Raw genomic sequence first — 23160 nt, 5'->3', positions numbered from 1 at the left:
AGGGTGATAATATACAGCCTTGACGTACTCCTTTTCCTATTTGTAACCAGTCTGTTGTTCCATGTCCAGTTCTAACTGTTGCTTCCTGACCTGCATACAGATTTCTCAAGGGGCAGGTTAGGTGGTCTGGTATTCCCATCTCTTTCAGAATTTTCCACAGTTTATTGTGATCCACACAGTCAAAGGCTTTGGCATAGTCAATAAAGCAGAAATAGATGTTTTTCTGGAACTCTCTTGCTTTTTCCATGATCCAGCAGATGTTGGCAATTTGATCTCTGGTTCCTCTGCCTTTTCTAAAACCAGCTTGAACATCAGGGAGTTCACGGTTCACGTATTGCTGAAGCCTGGCTTGGAGAATTTTGAGCATTACTTTACTAGCATGTGAGATGAGTGCAATTGTGTGGTAGTTTGAGCATTCTTTTGCATTGCCTTTCTTTGGGATTGGAATGAAAACTGACCTTTTCCAGTCCTGTGGCCACTGCTGAGTTTTCCAAACTTGCAAATGTTTATGAAGATATAGATAGAAATTTAATTATTCATCTAATCTAATTGATATGACTATTACTAAGTTTCAGAAATTCTAGGAAATGTGAAAAAATGGCTGAACTCATTGGAAAGAGCTAGAATTTGAGCCAGGAGAAAAGAACACTTAGTTTCATGCTCAAAACAACATATTTTATCCCTTAGTGAAATTTACAATTATTGTAATCCTATCTGATATGGTTTCAGGAACATTATCTTTGTATATTCTTGCCATTAAAGACATTATCTAAAGTAAAATATTTTTCAGTGAAGCTAGAAACAAAATCTCTGAATAAAATCATTGTGAAATATCGCTAGATTCTTACTTGACTAGAAAGTTTAGAAGCTTCCACAGCATGTTCAAAATCTGGTCTTCCAATTACAGCAGGCTCTTTATTCATTACTCCTTGCCCTTTCTTGTATTCAGCCTAAAATGAATAAGAAAATGTCAGATATTTTTATTTTCCAGTGAAAAATTACACTGACAATAGCCAAAATGAAATTAATAAACCGTCAGCCCATAAAAAAATATTCCTGACAACTCACCAAATTCTAAAATGCTGACTGCTAAGAAGAAACTGATTTTATAAAAACAATGTTTTTTGTAGTAAAATAATTACTAAGTTTGAGTCTGTGAATCCAGTCATCATCATTATTGTGTTTATTATATCCAGGAGGAATTTCTAGATAATTTAGACCCTGCATTCTGCATACATATGTCTTTTATGTTTAGTCTTAGTAACTGCTCTAACCCCATCTGGTTAACATGCAGCTGAATTTAGTAAATAATTATTGATTTTTTAAGATGAGTACAGCCTATGCTACTTAATCATTTGGTTCAAGTTAAGTCATCATTTTTTAACCAGAATGTAAGATACGTTTGAGTAAAATGGTATTTGCCAAGACGGATGTCTTAGGGAAGAGAACATCACAGCCATGATGCACAAGAAATGTGCATGGGTAAATGCTGACTAACAAGAACCCACACAATTAACAGCAACAAGATGGAAAAAAGGGCCAAAGTGAAGTTCTTTAAGACAAGATGAGAGGTAATTATGGAACCAGATGAATGACAAACTTGACTCTCAGTCTGAAACACGTGAATGTTATCTTAGGCCTGAGTAGTATTTTTTTTTTTTTAAGTATTACAACACAAGCCATAGTCAAGTCAAATTTGATCAATTTCTGCACATATCTAAATAATTTACACAAAGAGATAATTCAGATAAAAAATTGAGACGTCATTAATTCAGATTGATAAATTTCACTAATTAAATTAATCACCCAACTACTAAAGCCATGCTTTGTCTTCCACCAAAATAAGAAACCAATTCTGCTCAAAATAAGAAAGAGAGATTACATCGCTTATGATCTTGGAGATCTGTGTCGCCATCTTGATGTCTGGTCTGTCAAGCTCTGCGTTATACATGTGGGTGTCCTGTACATCTTTTCTATAAAAAATCTGATGGAAGAGACAGTTTTGATTGAAAAAAAGAAAAAGGAAATGAGTAATGTCATACAGCTGCTAGTTTTAATGTCCCTAATGTAATTTATCCTCACCATAATCATCTAAGAAAGTCACTGATCATAACTTTAAAAAAATTATTATGTGCAACATTTATTTGGATAACTATATTCTCTTTTTACTATACCAATGACTCGTTGACATTATTGCATATGAACTGAATTCATACAACATAAAAAATATAATTCCAATACCATGGCACAAAACCAAGCTTATAGGATTTTACATATACTACCCTTAAAAGCATGTCATTATGGATAAATGTATATAGGCATATTCACATACAGAATGTCCTCAATCAAGGTCATTAACTTGTCAGTCACACAGTCTTGAGTCCCAATGATTACAGGATAAGCTCCAGTACACAAATATAGAAAGTCATTTCCTGGGGTGAGGGTGTGTGAAACTCTGGAACTCTGCCTTGCACACTCCCAACCACACCTTTCTCTTCCTTTCCTGATTGGACTTTTCAAATGCCCCTATCTGGGAGGCCTAGTGATGGGTGCTAATAGTTTTATTCCAGTAAATATCATTGCAATGACTTGATCCTCCAATAATAAAAGGATTCACATTAAGAAATAGCCATCAAAAAAAAAAAAAGAAATAGCTGTCCTCTGAATGCACATTAGATACAATCAAACCAAAGTATAGAAAACAGAGAGTTAAAGAGAAATATATATATATATATTTTGCCAAATATGCTTCAGGTGATAGTTGTCATTCAGAATAACTTGACTGACAAATGGGAGGAGAGACCAGAAGCCAACTCATATAACCCCTAATGGGCAACATCTCACTGTCTACCTGCTTCTCTATTTCCTGAGACCAGTCATGAACTGAAAAGATGACGCTCTATTTGGCAAATTCACCAGTGGGTGGGCTGGTCAACTTGTCCATTACATTAGATTTTATTATATTTATAATGCAAAGCATGTAGTAATGGTCATTTTCAAAACCTGTCTTCACTTTTTCAAGACATAAAAGGTAGAACACAGAAATGTACAACCGAACATTTATAAAGAATGCACAATTAATTGCATTTGTACAAAATAGGTGTTTCTTTTTCTTTTCTCTTTTCTTCTGGCTGCACTGTGCAGCTTGTGGGACCTTGGGATCTTAGTTCCCAGACCAGGGATTGAACCCGCTCCTTTGAAGTGAAAGTTTGGAGTCCTAAGGAATTCCCACAAATTTCCCAAAACATAATCCTTTAAAAAAAATTTTTTTTTGGCTGTTTGCTGGATCTTAGCTCCCTGACCAGGGATTGAACCCTCCTGCAGTGGAAGCATGGAGTCTTAACCACTGGATCTCTAGGAAATTCTTCAAAACAAGGACTTCTAATGTTGTCTGCAAACTTTCTGCAATAGCATCATCTAGAGTACTTATTAAAAATTTAGATTCCTGAGGTCCATCCTCAATTCTCTGTAATATAATTTTGCTAAATGGGGCCCAAAAATCTGCATTTTAATGAATTCCCCAGTTGACCACTAAAAATCAGTGTTCTAGATAATAGTAATGTATCTCGTTATCATCCTTTCAACCCTACAGTGTTTAAAAAATGTACTTTTTTACTTCTTTAAAAAATAATATCAAGTATAAGGAATGATAATGTGTGAATACTTTCATAGGCTCCCTAATGCATTATAATATTTTATTTCAATGAAGCATGTATATACACTTCTATTTAAGATCTTGCATTGGCTTCACCATTGACTAAACTATGTTTATAATCATGAACCTGTCTGACAAGTGAACACAGCTTAAATATAATTAGCATAATTTTGGCAAGAACAGCTATTTTCTTCACTGCTTCTATTTTCATAGGCTGAGCAAGCAATTTTAAGTCAGTTTTGTGTGCACAGGTAGCAAAAGATATAAGCTGAAAACTGAGTTATTTGGTTGGGTAAATTTAAAATCTTCAGGGATTTAAAATAAGCCAATTTTGATTGGTTTCAAAAAGCAACACACTCATCTACAAATGATCGCCAATCAACCTCAGGCTGCCCAGAGTTAAACACAAGCTGTGTAAACAAAAACGGACTCTCAGGTGAAAACAAACCAAAATTACTACCCACCTACAAGACTGTTTCTAAGTTACTACATTCAGATGAAAGCCATAGGGGGGAATGTCTTTTTGTTTACAAAAGAATGAGTGTAAAAATGGAAACCCTTACTTTTTGAAAAGAGCTGCAACCTCTCAGAAATCTATGCTTTACATGGGTTTCCTAATTATATGCTGTTCAGCCTAATGACTGCGTGGAGAGAGGTGAACAGCACAGAGGCGGCAGGACTGGGACAATGAATGGGGCCCCACCATCCATGTAAATTGCAAATTAGAGGCCGGCATATGTGACTCAAAACAAATATTAAGATTGACATGAGCTACACATTCAAACAAGCGGATACCATGGAGCCACACAGGAGAAAAGCCCAGGGGCCTGGTCACTACAGATCTCCCAGGATACAGGGGCTGATGCTGAGGCGCACAGAGCCACAGGCTCCTGCTCTGTGCTCCCTGCAAGGATGTCTGAACATGGATGGTGTAGAGACAATGTGCCCTGAGCAGACTACTCACCTTCCTCCACCCTCACCTGTGACTTAGGGCTGAGGGAAACTCATCTGACATTTCTCAAATGTCTGCACTATGCATTTTCTCCCTTCTTCAGCCCATCCAAACCAGGAAAGAATAAAAATGTTATGCAGAAGAATATGTGTGTGTGTATATATATCAGAATATATATATATTCAGTTTTATATAAAATATCTATGTATATACATATATTTTATATATATGTATATATATACACATATGTGTGTGTGTATATACATATTCTGAATAATCCAAACCCTAAATGCAATGTTTTCTGAATAATCAAACCTTAAATGCTCACTGAATTGGAACAATGGATGCGCTCCTATTCTCCAGCAGTCTTCTCATGGCAAAATGGTGTTCTATATAAAACTGCTTTGAAGAAGAAGAAAGATAGGGGTTCCTAAAAGTCATCAACCCAGGACAGGTGCAGGCTTGAGGGCCTATGATTTATTTTACCTCGTTTTACTTAATGTTTTGTTCCCTATCGTGTCCTCAGAGGACAAGAGAGAATGAAAAACATGGCAGAGGGAGGAGCAATGAAAGGGGAGGGGGCAAAGAGGGAAGAAGGAAGAAGATGGGAAAAGGAGGAGGAGAAATAAGAAGTCATTTTAGGCAGCTTATGATGTGAGTGAGTGAAAGTCACTCAGTCATGTCTGACTCTTTGTGACCCCATGGTCTACACAGTGCATAGACTTCTCCAGGCCAGAATACTGGAGTGGATACCCTTTCCCTTCTCCTAGGGATCTTCCCAACCCAGGGATTGAACCCAGGTCTCGCACATTGCAGGCAGATTCTTTACCTGCTGAGCCACAGGGAAGCCCTGTTTATTAGGTACCAGGTACATATTAAGGACTTCACATTCACTGCCTCACTCACACATTTCTTAAATGAATGACTCATAAGGATTTATAGTCATTAAACCCAAGTTGCCTTTATTACTCTATTTCAAATTTTTTTCTTAATTTAAGCTAGTTATTCTCACTAATGAACATTAGACTAATTCTAATAAGTTCCACAAAGGAAACAAATGGACTTTTAATGAACACTGCACTAAACCAACCAAATGATTTTAGGGAAAATTATATCTCAACAATATTTTAGTCTGTTCCCAGGAGGAAAATGTATATTTCTCCATTTCTTTAAATCTCTTATTATAACTTTCAATGAAGTTTCATCCTTATCTTCTATAGGTCCTATATAGGTTAAAACACAACAATTATGACATTAATATCACATTTATACATTTAGTTGTACTCAAGATAAACTGCTGTATATTTTGGCAGTATGTAATATTTTCAAAAAGACCAACTATGGTTTCTTCCTCAGGAGCACCTAGAATTATTACTTTACATGCTTGATCTCTTTCTCTTGCCTTTTTTTTCCCCCGGTGAATTCACTTCTTTGCCCATTTCCATGAATCTGTATCATTTTCCTAAATTACTCCTTTGTTCCCTTGTAGTGGACATGTGTTCTTTATTTTTTTTTTAATCCACCTTTTGTTGTTGTTCTAGTCACTAAGTCATGTCCAGCTCTTTGCGACCGTGTGGACTGTAGCCCACTGGTCTCCTCAGTCCATGGAATTTCCCCAGGCAAGAATGCTGGAGTGGGTTACCAGTTCCTTCTCCAGAGGACCTTCTAGCCCAAGGAATCAAACCCTCATCTCCTGCATTGCAGGCGAATTCATTATCACTGGGAAACCCAAAAATCTTTCAGGTACTTTTTATTTGGAAACTGCCCCCCCTTCCTCCCTCCATGTGATTTGGTGAGGCTATCAGAAGCAGCCTTCCTTTCTGGTGACAGGAGTGGCCACGTGACAGGCTATCCAACCAGACACCCCAACCCTTTGGAAACTATGATTAAATAGAGGGCAGACACATAAACAAGCAAGGTCAGAGTCATTGATGGATCTGATGCTGGGGGAGAAACAACTGCTGTCCTTTCCTCTGGGATCGGCCACAGTGAAGATGATTTAGTTTTGGAATTATTAGCCTTGAGACCAGCTAGACAGATTTGATCTGCAAATTAAGTCATGGAGAAGGAAGAAGAGCCAAGAGATAGGGAAAGAAGGGGATCCTCATGACACTGTGGAGCCTAGGAGCCAGTTATGCCTGAAGGTAGCTTTACGCAAACCAATAAATTCTCATTTTTTCACTTGAGCTAATGTGAGATGGATTTCTGTTACTGAATCTACAAACTCCAAATGTAGCCTCCATTTCATATGTTTCTCTGCAATGTCAAATCTATTCTTTATTGCCTCCAATAGAGATTTTAATTCTATCACCTGAAGCTAATACAATATTGATTAATCAATTATAGTTAAATTTTTAAAATTTTTAATTCTATCAAAATCTGTCATGGAATTTCTTCCTTATATTACCATGTTCACTTTCCCTCTCAGCTTGCATTTTCATCTCATTTTATTGTCTTTTAATCTCGGTTTATTCCCCCCAATAGTCTTTCTACTTTTGTTTCATAAGGCCATGTCTGTTGCATGTTCCTTACATTCACGCAGGGTATGTGCCAGGTACTGGAGTTCTGCACACTTTAAACACATGAATTTAGTAAATCTTCACCCCACCATTGTTGTGCCAGCCTGTACTCAACTCAGCTCCATCAACACTCCCTTGCAAGGCTGGAACTAGTTATCCAGAAGAGTCTTCTTTTTGTATCATTCTTGGTTGGACTTGGCCAATAAGAGAAACTTCCAATTAGATATTGAAAATGAAGTGAAATGGATGCCTTTATTATCCATGTACAGCCAGACTGAGCACTGAGCAAAGGACTCCCAGTGACTCTGCAGCAAGCTTTTCAAGTTTTGACAACAGTGATCTGAGATTCTTCAATAGGTGAGTTAACAAACTAGAAAAAAGCCAACCCTCCACCATGATGGTCCTTAGCGAAATGCAATTACTTGGAGATGTGAAGACTGAGAACTGAGGGATGGCAAGCAGCATGGAAACCACAGACAGACACCTGTGGAGCCAAGGGCAATGTGAGCAGATAGAGTAAAAGAAATCAAATCCAACTGACATCAAACTTATTCATTCCCTTTACTACTCTGGTGGAAGTTAAAACAATTCTTGGTGAGAAGAAACTACTGGATAGGATAGTTTGTAGGACAGAAGTGAATAGTATGATCTGTATTCAGTCATAATCTCAAAACACCAGTTTAGTCATCCTCAAGAAACTCTTTTGTAGTAAACTTTCACATTAGAGAAGCACTCCAAGTGTCATTAAGTAGGCACATGGACTGGAAATTCCATCTTAATAAGGCTTATTTCTGTTTAGGTATGTTGCATGTAAAACACTATTAAATAATTAAGTCATAAACATTATTTCTAAAAGAAAATATAAATCTCTAAATATAAGTACACAGAGGATCTGATATTCATCAGAAAACACTTTTTTTTTCAATTTTCTAAATGATGGAGCTTTATCATTATTGGCAGTATTATCATTGCTGATAAAAGCATTTTAGAGTTGATAAAAGTTTCCATATTTATGATTAATTTTATCACCACCACAATCTTATGAAGAAAGCAGAATAGATATTATTAACTATTCTGCCTTCAGTTCAGTTCAGTCGCTCAGTCGTGTCCGACTCTTTGCAACCCCATGAACTGCAGCATGCCAGGCCTCCCTGTCCATCATCAACTCCCGGAGTCCACCCAAACCCATGTCCATCAGGTCGGTGATGCCATCCAGCCATCTCATTCTCTGTCGTCCGCTTCTCCTCCTGCCCTCAATCTTTCCCAGCATCAGGGTCTTTTCAAATGAGTCAGCTCTCCCCATCAGGTGGCCAAAGTATTGGAGTCTCAGCTTTAACATCAGTCCCTCCAATAAACACCCAGGACTGAGCTCCTTTAGGATGGACTGGTTGGATCCCCTTCAGTCCAAGGGACTCTCAAGAGTCTTCTCCAACACCACAGTTCAAAAGCATCGATTCTTTGGAGCTCAGCCTTCTTTATAGTCCAACTCTCACATCCATACATGACTACTGGAAAAACCAAAGCCTTGACCAGATGGACCTTTGTTGGCACAGTAATGTCTCTGCTTTTTAATATGCTGTCTAGGTTGGTCATAACTTTCCTTCCAAGGAGTAAGTGTCTTTTAATTTCATGACTGCAATCACCATCTGCAGTGATTTTGGAGCCCCAAAAAATAAAGTCTGACACTGTTTCCACTGTTTCCCCGTCTATTTGCCATGAAGTGATGGGACTAGATGCCATGATCTTAGTTTTCTGAATGTTGAGCTTTAAGTCAACTTTTTCACTCTCCTCTTTCATCAAGAGGCTCTTTAGTTCTTCTTCACTTTCTGCCATAAGAGTGGTGTCATCTGCATATCTGAGGTTATTGATATTTTCCCTGGCAATGTTGATTCCAGCTTGTGTTTCCTCCAGCCCAGCATTTCTCATGATGCATATAAGTTAAATAAGCAGGGTGACAATACACAGCCTTGACATACTCCTTTTCCTATTTGGAACCAGTCTGTTGTTCCATGTCCAGTTCTAACTGTTGCTGTATACAGGTTTCTCAGGAGGCAGGTCAGGTGGTCTGGTATCCCCATCTCTTTTAGAATTTTCCACAGTTTATTGTGATCCACACAGTCAAAGGCTTTGGCATAGTCAATAAAGCAGAAATAGATGTTTTTTCTGGAACTCTCTTGCTTTTTCCATGATCCAGTGGATGTTGGCAATTTGATTTCTGGTTCCTCTGCCTTTTCTAAAGCCAGCTTGAACATCTGGAAGTTCACGGTTCACATATTGCTGAAGCCTGGCTTGGAGAATTTTGACCATTACTTTACTAGTGCATGAGATGAGTGCAATTGTGCGGTAGTTTGAGCATTCTTTGACATTGCCTTTCTTTGGGATTGGAATGAAAACTGACCTTTTCCAGTCCTGTGGCCACTGCTGAGTTTTCCAAATTTGCTGGCATATTGAGTGCAGCACTTTCACAGTGTCATCTTTCAGGATTTGAAATAGCTCAACTGGAATTCCATCACCTCCATTAGCTTTGTTCATAGTGATGCTTTCTAAGGCCCACTTGACTTCACATTCTAGGATATCTGGCTCTAGGTGAGTGATCACACCATCGTGATCATCTGGGTCGTGAAGATCTTTTTTGTACTTAGAAATGAACAAAACCTAATATACCTATTTTAATACTAAATTCTAAAAGCACTGTTTCTGTAAGTCACATCAGGGAAATACAGGATAACAAATATTTTTCCAATATTTTTTTAGTGATTTACTTATCCTTAAGATTTTTCTCTTTCTGATGGAATAGAAATTTTGTCTACTGATAAGTTTTTATTAATGTTAAGAAAGTACATATATCATTCTTGAAAAGACCATTATGTCTTTGGTTTCCCCTGATGAATACCTCTTTCTAATACACATTGAGCTGATTACCAATATGGTATTTTGGGAAAGCTTATCACTCTAATTTCATCACAGATCTACACAGATCACATTATTTATAAAACTTAAAATGGCAGCTAAAATTTGTTTAACTTAACTTTAGAAGTACTGCTCTTCATGCCTCTGATAAGATTGATGAAAACTAATAATGTTACTGAGGTTTTCATTTCCAACCCATCTTTAGGGGAAAGTAACAGGATAGAATATCTCCAGTTTCTTTAATAACATTAGAAAAATTTGGCAGGGGTACATCCCTGAAGATACAAAAAAAAAAAAAAAAGAAGTCAGATGAGCTGTTTTTAATCATTTTTTGATGACAGTATCAACAAGATAGGTGGTTAAATGGGTTCAGGAATCTTGTGAATATGCCCTTCTGACCTAAATGCTTCTTAACATAAATTTCATATTGATTTGGCCTTCTCAGAAATCTAACCTTGTTTCATTGTTTTTAATTAACAATGATATCACCCTAAACTCTTAAATCACTCTTTAAAACTGAAGGAGGACCAAACAGAACTAGTATTTTCTGAACTGGCTCTTCAACAGAGCCCTTTACATATCATATCTAATTTATCACTTGCAAGAGCTCTCTGAGGTAGATTTCATTACCCCAATTTTACATATGAAAAAAAAACAACAAATTTGGAGATACATGTAACTTGTCCAAGGTTATCCAGGCAACATGTGGCAAAAGAAGCCTTTTATCCCTGGCCCAACTCCCAGCTCCTTTTCTGACCTATGTGACAGTGGAGGATATTATGAGAAATTATTTCTTCCTGTTTCATGATCATTGAACTTGAGGGTGAAAGAAAAGACCACTGCCCCCAGAATACTCTTCACCTTGGAACTCTCAGTTATTCCTAGGTAGAAATTTAATCGGCTAGTCACAAAGAATCTCTGCCCAGCCTGCTTATTCACATCTCCAAAGGTAAAAAGGACAGTCAGCTTCTGAAAGAAAAATGATTCCATCTGGCCCATTGATCAATGTTCCAATAAAAAGTCTGACCAGAAGGAGGTAGAAATTAAAAGCTTTGAACTGTAATTTTCCCAGTTTCTTGGTTCAGACATCAGAAAGTTGACTTGATTTTGGTGAAAACATGAAAAGCCAAGATGCTGACATGTATTGTTTCTAGGGAAATCAGATATACATGTGACAACACATTTTGTTTTAAATTATTAAGTCATTAATACAGTGCAAAGAGACATTTCACATTATGAAAAGGTAATTCTGTTAGTTAAACTCTCTACAAATGAATTTCATTTTACTGAAGTCTTATGGGAGACACAGTTTTGTATTTCATGGAGATGCTGTGGCCTCACCTACTGAACCAAGAGACAGTCTTGCTTTCCTGTGTTTTTCAAGACCCACAGTTAAATTTCATATCGTAGGGACAACAAATGTATTATTCTAAGTGACTTGACTCTAGGGGAATGTCAACTGCTTCACAGGTAGAATACAAATATCATTCTCACTTTAAATCTGAGTAAACAGTCTTAAACACTTTCTAAATCCTATTATACGTACAAACTTTGCATGTAAAGGTTGAGCCGAGCAGGCAGAGGAGTGTAAGTAAACACATCCTTCTCCCATAAGTACACAGTGTTAAATGGAGGAGAGAGGGGCTTTCTACTCTATTCCCTCAATCCCTCAATCAAAGATCTTTTGAAAGAAAAGGCAGAGTTAAAATAATAACCTCAGCTCCATGATAAGGAACTTCTGTATTTGAATTTCTTGAATTATAGAGTTAGATAGTGTCTCCCGAGGGTCTATAAAATGGCAGCCACCTCCCCAGACCACCATGACCACTCTCTAACCCACACCATTTACAGAAATTCAGTTTCTTCAGCTCAAAACAGTGGAGGCTCAGTGTCTCAGCTTTTCTCTCCCACAAGAGCACTGGATCCATTGATCTGAAATCTAATGATAACCTATTTTGACCTGTATTTTAAAATTTTCATTTAAAATCTTGACACAATAGCTAGAAAGTGACCTTTAAGAGGGAGGCAGCAGACTGTAACAGAAAGAGTGGACTGGGGAGTTTGATTCTTCAGTCTCATTTTCTTCATCTACAAAATGGGAATCCGTACATGGATTCTGTGAGAACTGGAAATGATCAAAGTCTTGGCACAGTTCCTTGTGCACAGCAGTGCTCACTAAGTGGTTGTTATTATGGCTGTGATAGTCTTTGTGTAAGCAAAAGTTCTTATAAAGCCTCCTGATAAAATAGCCTTGCTGGTAATTACAGACATGTAGCTTCTTCATCTCTTATCAATCTTAAACCATCTTAGAAAAGCACTTTTGGTACTGGCATATGTTTATACATTTGAATTAAAATGTAAAACCTCACTCAGTTCTTACTTAAGCATTGACCTGCAATTTAATATCAGATAACTGTTGCTATCCTACAAAGAGATGCTGCACAGCTGGGGCTCTGGAGGCACAATTCAGTAAAAGAACTAAGTGATGGGGCAGAGCCTGTGTGAGATGACAAAGATGCTTCAGGTACTTTGCAAAGAACAGGAAGCTTCCTGACCCAACAAAGGCAAACACTTTCTTACCTGATTCTAACCCAGAGAGAACCTGACAAACAGTTCCTACATTCCTTCTAGAAAGCAAAGAATTCATGATAAGTGAAAGTGAAAAGTGAAGTCACTCAGTCGTGTCCTACTCTTTGCGACCCCATGGACTGTAGCCTACCAGGCTCCTCTGTCCATGGGATTTTCCAGGCAATAGTACTGGAGTGGATTAAGGAGACAAATAAGCTTCTCCTGCAATTTCAGGAAAAAATATTCTTCTAGGCCCCCAAGACAGTGGTGATAGCTAATTAAACACATGAAAGCGTTGATGTACTAGCTACCTTATAGCCAAAGAAGAAATGTGCTCACTACAGGCTTGTTTCCTCTCTCTGGGCTTCTGCTTCTAAGCTGGCCATCAGGCATCTATTGTCTTCCTGCTCCTCTTGGGTCTTGTGACTGTCTGCCCCCACATGCATTCCAAAAGAAATCATAGTGGGGTTTAGTCTCCCTAGCATCCCAGTTCTTCTGCAGTTCTAGACTGGAAACCACGGGAGCATTGCCATCATGACAAGGAAGCTATAGGAAAGGCTGTTGGAACCCGATTTCCAGGTCTGCAAGAAGTACGTGACATTTTAAAGGCATTCTACAAGGTTCTAATAAGCATTGACAGAATAATCCAGATGTACTTCTGAATGGACATGGAGAGATAAAGATAAAATAAAAGATTTAAAATCCTTTTTGAACAGGAGTGTTGTAATATTTAAACTTCAACAACTTATCCACTAGCCCTGACGCGAGTTAACTACAACTTTCCAGAAAATCATGAGGAATAGCTTGCTTACATTACTCTGGTGCTTATTGACCTCCACGGCATGTTTGATCTCAGGCGGCTCCTTCATGTGGGCATAATCTGAGACCCCTTTGGCAGCTTCATGCTTCTGCCTGTAGGCAATCTGAAGAAAAAAACAAATAACTGTTAGTTTCATTTGGAGGTGTATGAAATTTCTTACCTGTTAAATTTCAGTGTTTTGCTAGGATTTTACATAGTATTTGGTCAAATCCGCCTAAGCCTTTATAACGAAATAATATACACAATACTTTAATCTTTGTGCTTCTGTTTAGACTAATTCCAACTCTGTCACTTATTTCAAAAGTTTTTGTCCACACGCTAAAATCCCTACTTCTATTCCTCTAGCTTAAATCTCATCTACAGTTTTGGGAAATCTTTCCACAACCAAGAGGTTTTAGGGTAATATATGTTCAAGGTTTAAATCTTGGGAAAATAAATGACAAAACTGGGGAAACAACTGGATATTTAAAAGTGAATTGTCATTTTTTAATTGACTGTTATAATTTTATGGAGGCACAACTATAATATTAAATAAACCTTATTAAAAGCCCTAACCTTTGGGAGAAAATATAACCCAAGTCTCATATAGGTCAAGCCTTGTTCTCTGTTAGAGAAATAAGCACCTTTGCAATGCCACCCATCACTACCACGTTAAATCTGCCCCACACCTGGTTGGAGAGAAGACGTGAGAATAATCAGAAGTACTTCAGAAGTAGAAATAACCAAACTCAAAAACAGAGTTAAAAATTAAAGAAGATCCCTAAAACAGCAAATTATCCCCTTCCAGGTAGTCTATTCCTATATTATCCTGTTTATTTCCTTCATAAGTTTAAATTACAAGCTTTCGTTTTTATAAAATTACTTATTCTGTCTTCTCTTACTAGAATGCAACTAATTCACTAAACCCTTATAACTCAGAATAGTGCTTGACATAAACTGCAATAAACATTTGCTCAGTGAGTGAATAAATTAATAAATAAGTGAATAAATGAATGAGAATAAACAAGAATAAATTAATGAATTACTTTTAAATTAAAATATATGTTAAAAGTTTAATGATAAGATCTTAAATGGAATTAGAATTACTTGGTGCAAAATGTGTGTGCTTAGTGCTTAGTACAACTATCCAAGTTCAAATCTCTTTTCTGACTTTCTCACCCAAGTTTTGTGTTTTTTTTTTAACTTCCAGTGAAAGAGAATTCAACCTGGGCATCACAGTTTCTAAATTTTGAAGGTTCTGACACAAAGTCCCTCTTTTAATGAAACTCAAATCTATCTCCCCAGCAATGCAACCATTTGGCCATACAGGAGGATTCTAGTTCACAGGACAGAACTCTAAACGTGGGAACCCAGCTCTCAGTGATTTCCACTCCCAGACTATCTGTGCAGATTAAGGCACTAAACCCCTGTATACTCTGCTGCTGCTGCTGCTAAGTCGCTTCAGTTGTATCTGACTCTGTGCGACCCCAGAGACAGAAGCCCACCAGGCTCCCCTGTCCCTGGGATTCTCCAGGCAAGAACACTGGAGTGGGTTGCCATTTCCTTCTCCAATGCATGAAAGTGAAAAGTGAAAGTGAAGTCGCTCAGTCGTGTCCAACTCTTAGCAACCCCATGGACTGCAGCCTACCCAGCTCCTCCATCCACGGGATTTTCCAGGTAAGAGTACTGGAGTGGGGTGCCATTGCCTTTTCCACTGTATACTCTACACACTCTCAAAAGTACAAATTCCAACTGTTCCACCTCTTTGTTAAGGTGTCCACAATATACCAGATATGGTCCTAATTAGAATTCTTCAATTTAATCTAGGTTATCATCTCTAATGTGCTATATGCTGTTAATACATCCATGCTGCTGCTGCTGCTGCTAAGTCGCTTCAGTCGTGTCTGACTCTGTGTGACCCCATTAGACAGCAGCCCACCAGGCCCCCCCCTCCCTGGGATTCTCCAGGCAAGAACACTGGAGTGGGTTGCCATTTCCTTCTCCAACATGAAAGTGAAAAGTGCAATTGAAGTCGCTCAGTTGTGTCCAACCCTTAGCGACCCCATGGACTGTAGCCCACCAGGCTCCTCCATCCATGGGATTTTCCAGGCAAGAATACTGGAGTGGGGTGCCATTTAGATCATGCCAATTTCCTTTTGATTACTATGTTGAGATTTCTGTCAATGAATGCCCCTAAGTCTTGTTCACTCCTGCTTAGCTCTTTTCCTACATCTGATTATTAAGCCTCCCATATAGCACTTCATGTTATTCCAGGGATAATTCATCTTGCTAGAGTCTGTTCATTGATTTAATCCATCAGGAAATCTAATTTTGATGAACATATCTTTAAAATTTTCACCAATTAATTATGTTAAACAGAAACCCATTAAGAACCTCCATTCAGGCTGAGAAAGCACATCATCCCAGTTCCATTACGTTCTATAATTTGGTGGGGGGAGGAGTTTAATGGGTGGCCAAGTCTCTTAAGCCAAGGAACAACTTTTATGAGATCTGCTATATGTAAAAAGAACTAGCATATGCCTGTCTCCTTTCTGCTGGATACTGGGTTGATTCTGTGTTTTTAACTGTGGTATTTGTGACATTATAAACATAACCAATGCAGCTGATCATTTTGTGGGTTATCATAAGAAGTAGTGACTCATCAAGCACAATTTTAAAGAGCACTCTTTCTTAAAAAGGCTATGTAATTTTCTACTTGCTGCATTAAAATAGTTATTTCATTTATAGCTGCTACTAAGCACCACTTTAGAATTAAGATTACATCAAATTGGAAGCAGCTGAACTTTAATTTATCATATTAATTTTCACCCTTAAAATAGCTAATGGAAACGTATGTTGAGCTAATCAATTTTCTAATAAATTTGATTTCTTAGGATGTGTCATTATTGTACAGCATTTCCCCAGGTTAACGCTGTGTTCTTCGTACCTTGTGAGTTAAGACTGCTATGGCCCTAGACACCTAACTAGGGGAAGATATTTACAGCAGTCTTATGTAAACTATATGTAAATATGTTTATACAAGGAATATATACATTTATCTTATATATTTCATTTATATGTTTATATCTCATCTCTACATATAAATGATGTATTATATTTCTGATTTGCAGTATATTTCATAACTACTATACAGGTACTGAAGTGAAAGTGGCTCAGTCATGTACAGTTTTTTGTGACTATATAGTCTATGGAATTCTCCAGGCCAGAATACTGGAGTGGGTCACCTTTCCCTTCTCCAGGGGATCCTCCCAACCCAGGGATCGAACCCAGGTCTCCCCCATTGAAGGTGGATTCTTACCAGCTGAGCCACAAGGGAAGCCCAAGAATACTGGAGTGGGTAGCCTATCCCTTCTCCAGCGGATCTTCCTGACGCAGGAATCTAACCGGGTTCTTTCCAGCTGAGCTATCAGGGAAGCCAATCCCATAACACAGGCAACCCTGAAGCTCCGGAAACAGGACCCTGTGGCCACTGAAGATACAAACATAAGCTCTCATAAATCTTCGCTGTTCAGATGCCTGAGCAGCCTGTATCACTTCTATGATAAGGGATTATTTAGCCTCAGCGTGAGACAGCCCCTGTGAGAAGGGTCTCACCACTTCATGGCACAGTCCATCCATTTCCAGAACCTTTCTTTGTGATCTTTGTAAAATTTTTAGTGAGAGTTATCTAACAAGATGTCCTCCTAAAATCTCCACATCTGTCTCTCTTTTTTTTTAGGGATTTCTATGCATCAGTCATTTTCTATAAGGAGCATTAACCTTGTCACTTCAATCTGAATGTAAGCATTTGAGAACGTTTGCAAGGCAATGGCACCCCACTCCAGTACTCTTGCCTGGAAAATCACATGGACGGAGGAGCCGGGTAGGCTGCAGTCTATGGGGTCACTAGGATTCGGACACAACTGAGTGACTTCACTTTCACTTTTCACTTTCATGGATTGGAGAAGGAAATGGCAACCCACTCCAGTGTTCTTGCTTGGAGAATCCCACGGATGGGGGAGCCTGGTGGGCTGCTGTCTCTGGGGTCCCTCAGAGTCGGATATGACTGAAGTGACTTAGCAGCAGCAGCAAATTGATTTGAAGATAATAATTTGTCCCAATATCAAAAGTTTAGGATACTTTTCACTAGAAACTGGAACATGTTTACATTTTAGAGTTTGCCTCATATTCTAATTCAGGTTGCCACAAATCTGATACTATTTGGACACAGTAAAAGCTTAGTTCTTTAATTATCACAAATACTATTAAATTGTTCTACTTTCTTGCCTGTCATTATCAGGTAAGCTCTGAGAATTCCAATTTCAACAATAATAAAATAGATTTATGTGTATTTAAAGAAGTGTTATTACAATTACATAAATCTTTGAAATAGACACCTTCTTCAGAATCCAAGTATTTCCTTTCTAACAAGCTCAAAGACTAATTATGACCCTGGGCAGTGATGCTTCTTGAGAGCACATATATTTCTTTCTTAGGGTGCATATTCTCCTCTGGAATAATACTTGTCACCAATTAAGCGACAATCTATTCTGGAAAAAAATAGGAACAGATTCTAAAATGTCCAATATGGATTACTTTTTATGTTAAGTTCTATGTACCCATAGTTGGGTACTATAGATATGCTTATGCCATAAAAATTTGAGAAAAGTTGTGCACTTCCAAAGCAATTAAGAATGTAAATATCTGAAAATGTTACCTTCCCAAGTAAGTATAAAACTAAGAAAAGATTCTTCTTTTCTTTATTGTATACTGTTGCTTATTATTATTATTATCTCAAAGATCTTGTCAAATATCAAATGTTATAATTATTTGCATTATAAAGTACTCTGTATGACTAGCAAGTGGCTGGGTTACCAGATGTTGGGTGGGGAAAAAAGGGTGGGCATATTAGTCATGGTCAGCCATGCAGAGCCCTGACATATATTTTTAGCCTCATGTTGCACAGCTGAGATTAGCTTACTGCCAAGCTGGGTACACAGTGGACATTTAAGTCTGTGATAATGAAGTACTTAAAGATATTCTGCAAAGAATAACTATACTTGGTGTTGTTCAAGAGTAATCTATTTTCAGACTATTTTAAAATTATCTACATATCCTCTACTTGAAAATAAAAGGATTCTGGAGAAAGAAATGAACTTGTTTAATGAAAAAGAAAAGAGGGGTAGAAATAGTAAGAAAGAGGTGGTAATGGATATAGCTGAGAACCCAGACTCTAGAGCGAATTCACCCATGTTCATATGCTCGCTCTGCTATTTGTTAGCTGTATGACTTGGGCAAGTCACCTAACCTCTCTCTGCTTCAGTTTCCACGTCTCCAAAATGCGGCTATCTCATGGAGTTGTGAGCATCAAGTGATATAAATATATGTGAAATAAATAGAAGAGTATCTGACACATAGTGAGCATTTTTTTGTATTTATTATTATTAACCAAAAATGTAGCATGAAAAATATAAACTACGTAAAAGGAAACATTTCTTTTTAAAAAAAATCAATCAACTGAACAAAAATCCATTTTACAAGTATTTATTGAACTTCCTTGTGTTCTAGGAGTCCCTAGACTCCTAAGCACAGAGATGGAGCAGGGAACAAGACAGACGAGGTTCCTGCTCTCTTATGGACGAATAAAGTAACCAAAAAATAAAAAATCAGAGTGTACTATGAAGAAAACATAGCAATAATATGAGTGAGAAAGAGGCGAAATATTCTATTTTGAAATTCTGTTTTAAGGAATACAATAGATTAAATGCATTAAGGATTCCTTCTGTGTTAATGTACTCTAAAAGGAAAATTACTCCTAAACTCTCATGGATTCAAAATGAGTTTACATAATGATAGTTCTTAAGTCTGTCTGCAACTTGCAATCATTAAAATAGCCATTTCCACCTGGTGGAGGCTTTTTTGGGAGCCTGATATAGTCTAAGTGAAAACACCATCCACGAGAAAAAAAAAAAAATGAGGAACCACTGGTCTAATTGAGGGAGCACAGATCTGTGGATCCTGACTTTAAACATTAATTCTTTATGTGACTTTTAATAAGCTATGGGTATGTTCTCCACAAGTTAAATCAAAGACTAGTTTAATATTCGCTGTAAGATTATAATCTAAGTAAGATTCATATTTGCTCTGTTAGTAGTGGTGACTGGGATAGGAAAGACTGTATCATGTAACCAACACACTGGCAGGTCCCTGGCACTGTCTGTGACTATCAGTGACCGTCATTATCAGTGACTGCTGACAGAACATGAATCAGTTGCTTCCAATGTTTCACTCCATGTTTAATATCTAAGATAAACAACTCTTTATAAAATGCTAAACAATGTGTATTAGGTACATATTTGATTTACATAATTATATAATAATTTAGGAGAACCATACCTCACTCTGTAGTTGTGTAACTTCTCTGGCAAAGACACTGTCAATTGTGGCTGGCATCTGCTTATAAAGAGAATTGGAAAGGTCCGCCTTAATGGTACCTTTGTATTTTGCCTAGGGGGGAAGAAAGAAAAGAAAAATAAATATGTCTTAGTTTTTCTTTTACTGTGAATATTGAAAGAGAATAAAGAAAATTACTTTCTTAGGAAACAAATTAGTTGGGATTGACATATATACATTGCTATGTATAAACTAGGTAACTACTGAGAACCTACTGTATAGCTCAGGAACTCTACTTCAGGCTCTGTGGTGACCTAAATGGGAAGGAAATCCAAAAAAGAAGGGATATATGTATACAAATAGCTGATTAATTTTGTTGTATGGCAGAAAATAACACAACACTGCAAAGCAACTATCCTCCAATAAAATATTTTTAAATATGTAAAGTCAACTTTAATCTCAGATACTGAACCCGATGGTCATATTTGAAGAAATAAATTCAATTTATCATGCCAAAACCTTTAAATCAAACATGCAAGAAAATAAAAACTGGAAGAGAGGGGGTTGAGGGGTGGGAGAAATGGGTGCAAAGCGGTCAAAAGGTACAAGCTTCCAGTCATAAAATCAATACATGGGGACATAAAATCTAGCATGGTGGCTATAGTTAATAAAACTGTATCACATATTTGAAAGTCACCAAGAGAGTAAATCTCAAAAAGTAATCATCATAGGGAAAAAAAGAGAAATAAGATATGTGACTCCATATGATGATAGACTTATTGTGGTGGTCCTTTCACAGTGCATACAAATATGGAGTCCTGAAACTAATATTCCATGTCAATTATACCTCAAATGAAAATTTTAATTAAGTCAATCTAATTCAATAATGGCTATTTTTCTACTTAAACCCATGCACATTTCTAACAGTAATTCTACTTGTGTATCAACAATTTCATATATTTGATCATCAAAAAATATATGAGAATGAGATATTTGAGCTGTTCTAGAAAACACAAGTCATTAGAACCTGAACACAAAGGACAGCCTTCCTTTATTCAAGTCTTCTTAACTTCTTCCACCACAATGGCAGGGTGCTGAGGTGGGGGAGCTTTGTTGCTGTTTTTGCACTTTCCCACATACAATCTGCACAGCCTCTAAATGATCTCAGTCATTACTCATAAAGAGAGACACTCATTCACTATTTCCTCTTGGGAAGATTAGGTTCAAAGGAATGTAGCAGATTGCCCTCTTCCTTTTTTGTTTCCTTTGTAGTTAACTCCTTCAGGAAAAAGACTGAATTAATAATTAAGAACACCAAGCATTTCTCTGTGGAGGAGAAATAATATTTAATAGCTTACACAAGTAAACAAAACTATGGCTTTCCCCACTCTATCCACAAGTCCCTGATGTTACTCCTACTTGGAGCCAGATTTGAGTGTTGATTCATTGAGCATATAGCTTGTGTAAGCCTTGTGTTCCCACAACTCTTCAGATTTTCATACTTAAAATTTACCAGTTTTCTTCAAAATGCTTTCATGTTGGCAGAAATAATCCCAAGAATATCATGTTGATCTTTTTCCAATAACTTACGAAACACTAGAGGTCAGTCCTCTACAACACTATCCAACCATCTTCTGTTCGAGTTTATCTCTTCAAAACGATCTATTCAGACACTGGCATTGCCTCATCACAGAAATCACTGTTAACATTGTGCTTTATAAGACAACATAAGCTGCAGTTCTACATTCGCTCAGAAAAAGATTATACAATTTTTCAGTGGGAAAATGAACGTAGCGCATTTCTTCCTCTATGGTTTCATAGCAGGTATCTCTGTTGAACTGACCCTAACCAAAAATAGTTCAAATTGATCTGAAGTTACTTACCAAAGATAGCACATTTTATGGAATCTGCTGATAAGTTTGACTTATTTTTAAAATGAGATTGGATCACTTATATCTAATAAGTCTGTTAAGAAATAAAATAATGAAACTTCTGAGACTATTTTGCCAGTACTTTCTATTGAATAAAAATATCTCCTTTTAATTTGATGTAAAAAAAAATGGTTAGAGTCAGTATAGATATATATCACAAAACATATCAACAATGGATAATAAGCTACCAGTTTACATAAGTTAATTGACATAATGCATAGAATTACATACACAGATATTATTAATATCAACATTCAGTGGTATTATCAGAAACATTATTCTCTAATTTTATTACACAAACTTTTATCTACATAAATAGAAAATAATGCAAGCCATTTAAAAAGTTTTGATACCTTACCTCAGAAATAAAAGCACCAATGTGTTTTACATGGTTTAGCATAGGCGTGTCAGTCACAAACGTACACTTGTCTTTAGACTTTTTATACTCTTCTTTATAATGGATCTAAAAGAGAGAACATTTTCCATAAGAGAAAAAAAACTTTAATGCTCCCTTTCTGAACAGAAGAATTAACTGCGCATGTCTATTTTCTGAAATAAATACTCCAATGTGGAATGATACTCAAAACAAGCCAAATCAAATAAACTGATATCCAGTTCAGAACAACAAAGGGGATGAGGCAGGGTAAGAAAAAGGCTGCCCTTTAGATAAGCAAGGGCACAGTTACCATCAAGGATCTTGTGTGTCACACCCACACTGACTATGGGTCCTATTTGTCCAGCTTCTTCAGCATAATTAAGAAACACTGGTACCACGTCTAAAATAGCGAACACATGAGAATCTACTGTATAACACAGAAAACTCTGCTTAGTGCCTGTGGGAGCCTAAATGGGAAGGAAATCCAAAAAAGAGGGGATATATGTATACAAACAGCTGATTCATTTTGCTGTATAGTAGAGACTAACACAGCATTGTAAAGCAACTATACATCAACAAAAATCAATTTTAAAATAATTTTTTTTCTTTATTTTAAAAAGAAGCATTGCATAGGCTTCCCAGGTGGCTCAGTGGTAAGGTAAGAATATTGGAGTGGGTAGCCACTTCCTTCTCCAGATTTTCCCAATCCAGTGGGAAATCCCATGGACAAAGGAGCCTGGCGGGCTACAGTCCACAGAGTTGTAAAGAGCTGGACACAACTTAGCAACTAAAAACAACAACAAAGCATTGCATGCATACTCAGCACACCCCTTTACCACTTGATTTCTTCAAACCATGCTAAAATTTCTCAATAAATAAATCTGGTTCTGTGCTAAGCATGGCCTTTCTCAAAATAACTTGACTACTGAGAACTAACACACAAGTTTGAGGGAATAAGTATAGCAGATGTATATAAAATAGGTATATCCAATTTACACATTTTCAGTGTAGCTATGTCATATCACACACACAAACTTTAACTCACATCTTAAAAAAA

The 23160-nt window shown here is 37.1% G+C and overlaps 1 protein-coding gene across 4 annotated transcripts in view; it reads right to left on the bottom strand.

Annotated features, from left to right (window-relative positions):
- Positions 1 to 23160, bottom strand: part of NEBL (nebulette) — a 384633-nt gene that overhangs the window by 88965 nt on the left and 272508 nt on the right. For 3 of the 4 annotated variants that reach the window (XM_040248594.1, XM_040248595.1, XM_040248596.1), the window contains exons 3-7: positions 22086 to 22190; positions 19800 to 19910; positions 13417 to 13527; positions 1883 to 1984; positions 849 to 950 (exon numbers count right to left, since the gene is read on the bottom strand). The exons of the other annotated variant lie outside the window; for it this stretch is intronic. In XM_040248594.1, the coding sequence (XP_040104528.1) occupies positions 849 to 950; positions 1883 to 1984; positions 13417 to 13527; positions 19800 to 19910; positions 22086 to 22190 (531 nt within the window). The remainder of the gene's footprint in view (positions 1 to 848; positions 951 to 1882; positions 1985 to 13416; positions 13528 to 19799; positions 19911 to 22085; positions 22191 to 23160) is intronic. 4 annotated transcript variants of the gene reach the window in all.

This window comes from Oryx dammah, unplaced genomic scaffold (assembly GCF_014754425.2).
Source record: "Oryx dammah isolate SB20612 unplaced genomic scaffold, SCBI_Odam_1.1 HiC_scaffold_10, whole genome shotgun sequence".
NCBI lineage: Eukaryota > Metazoa > Chordata > Mammalia > Artiodactyla > Bovidae > Oryx > Oryx dammah.
This window is presented reverse-complemented; position numbering and strand designations above follow the sequence as displayed.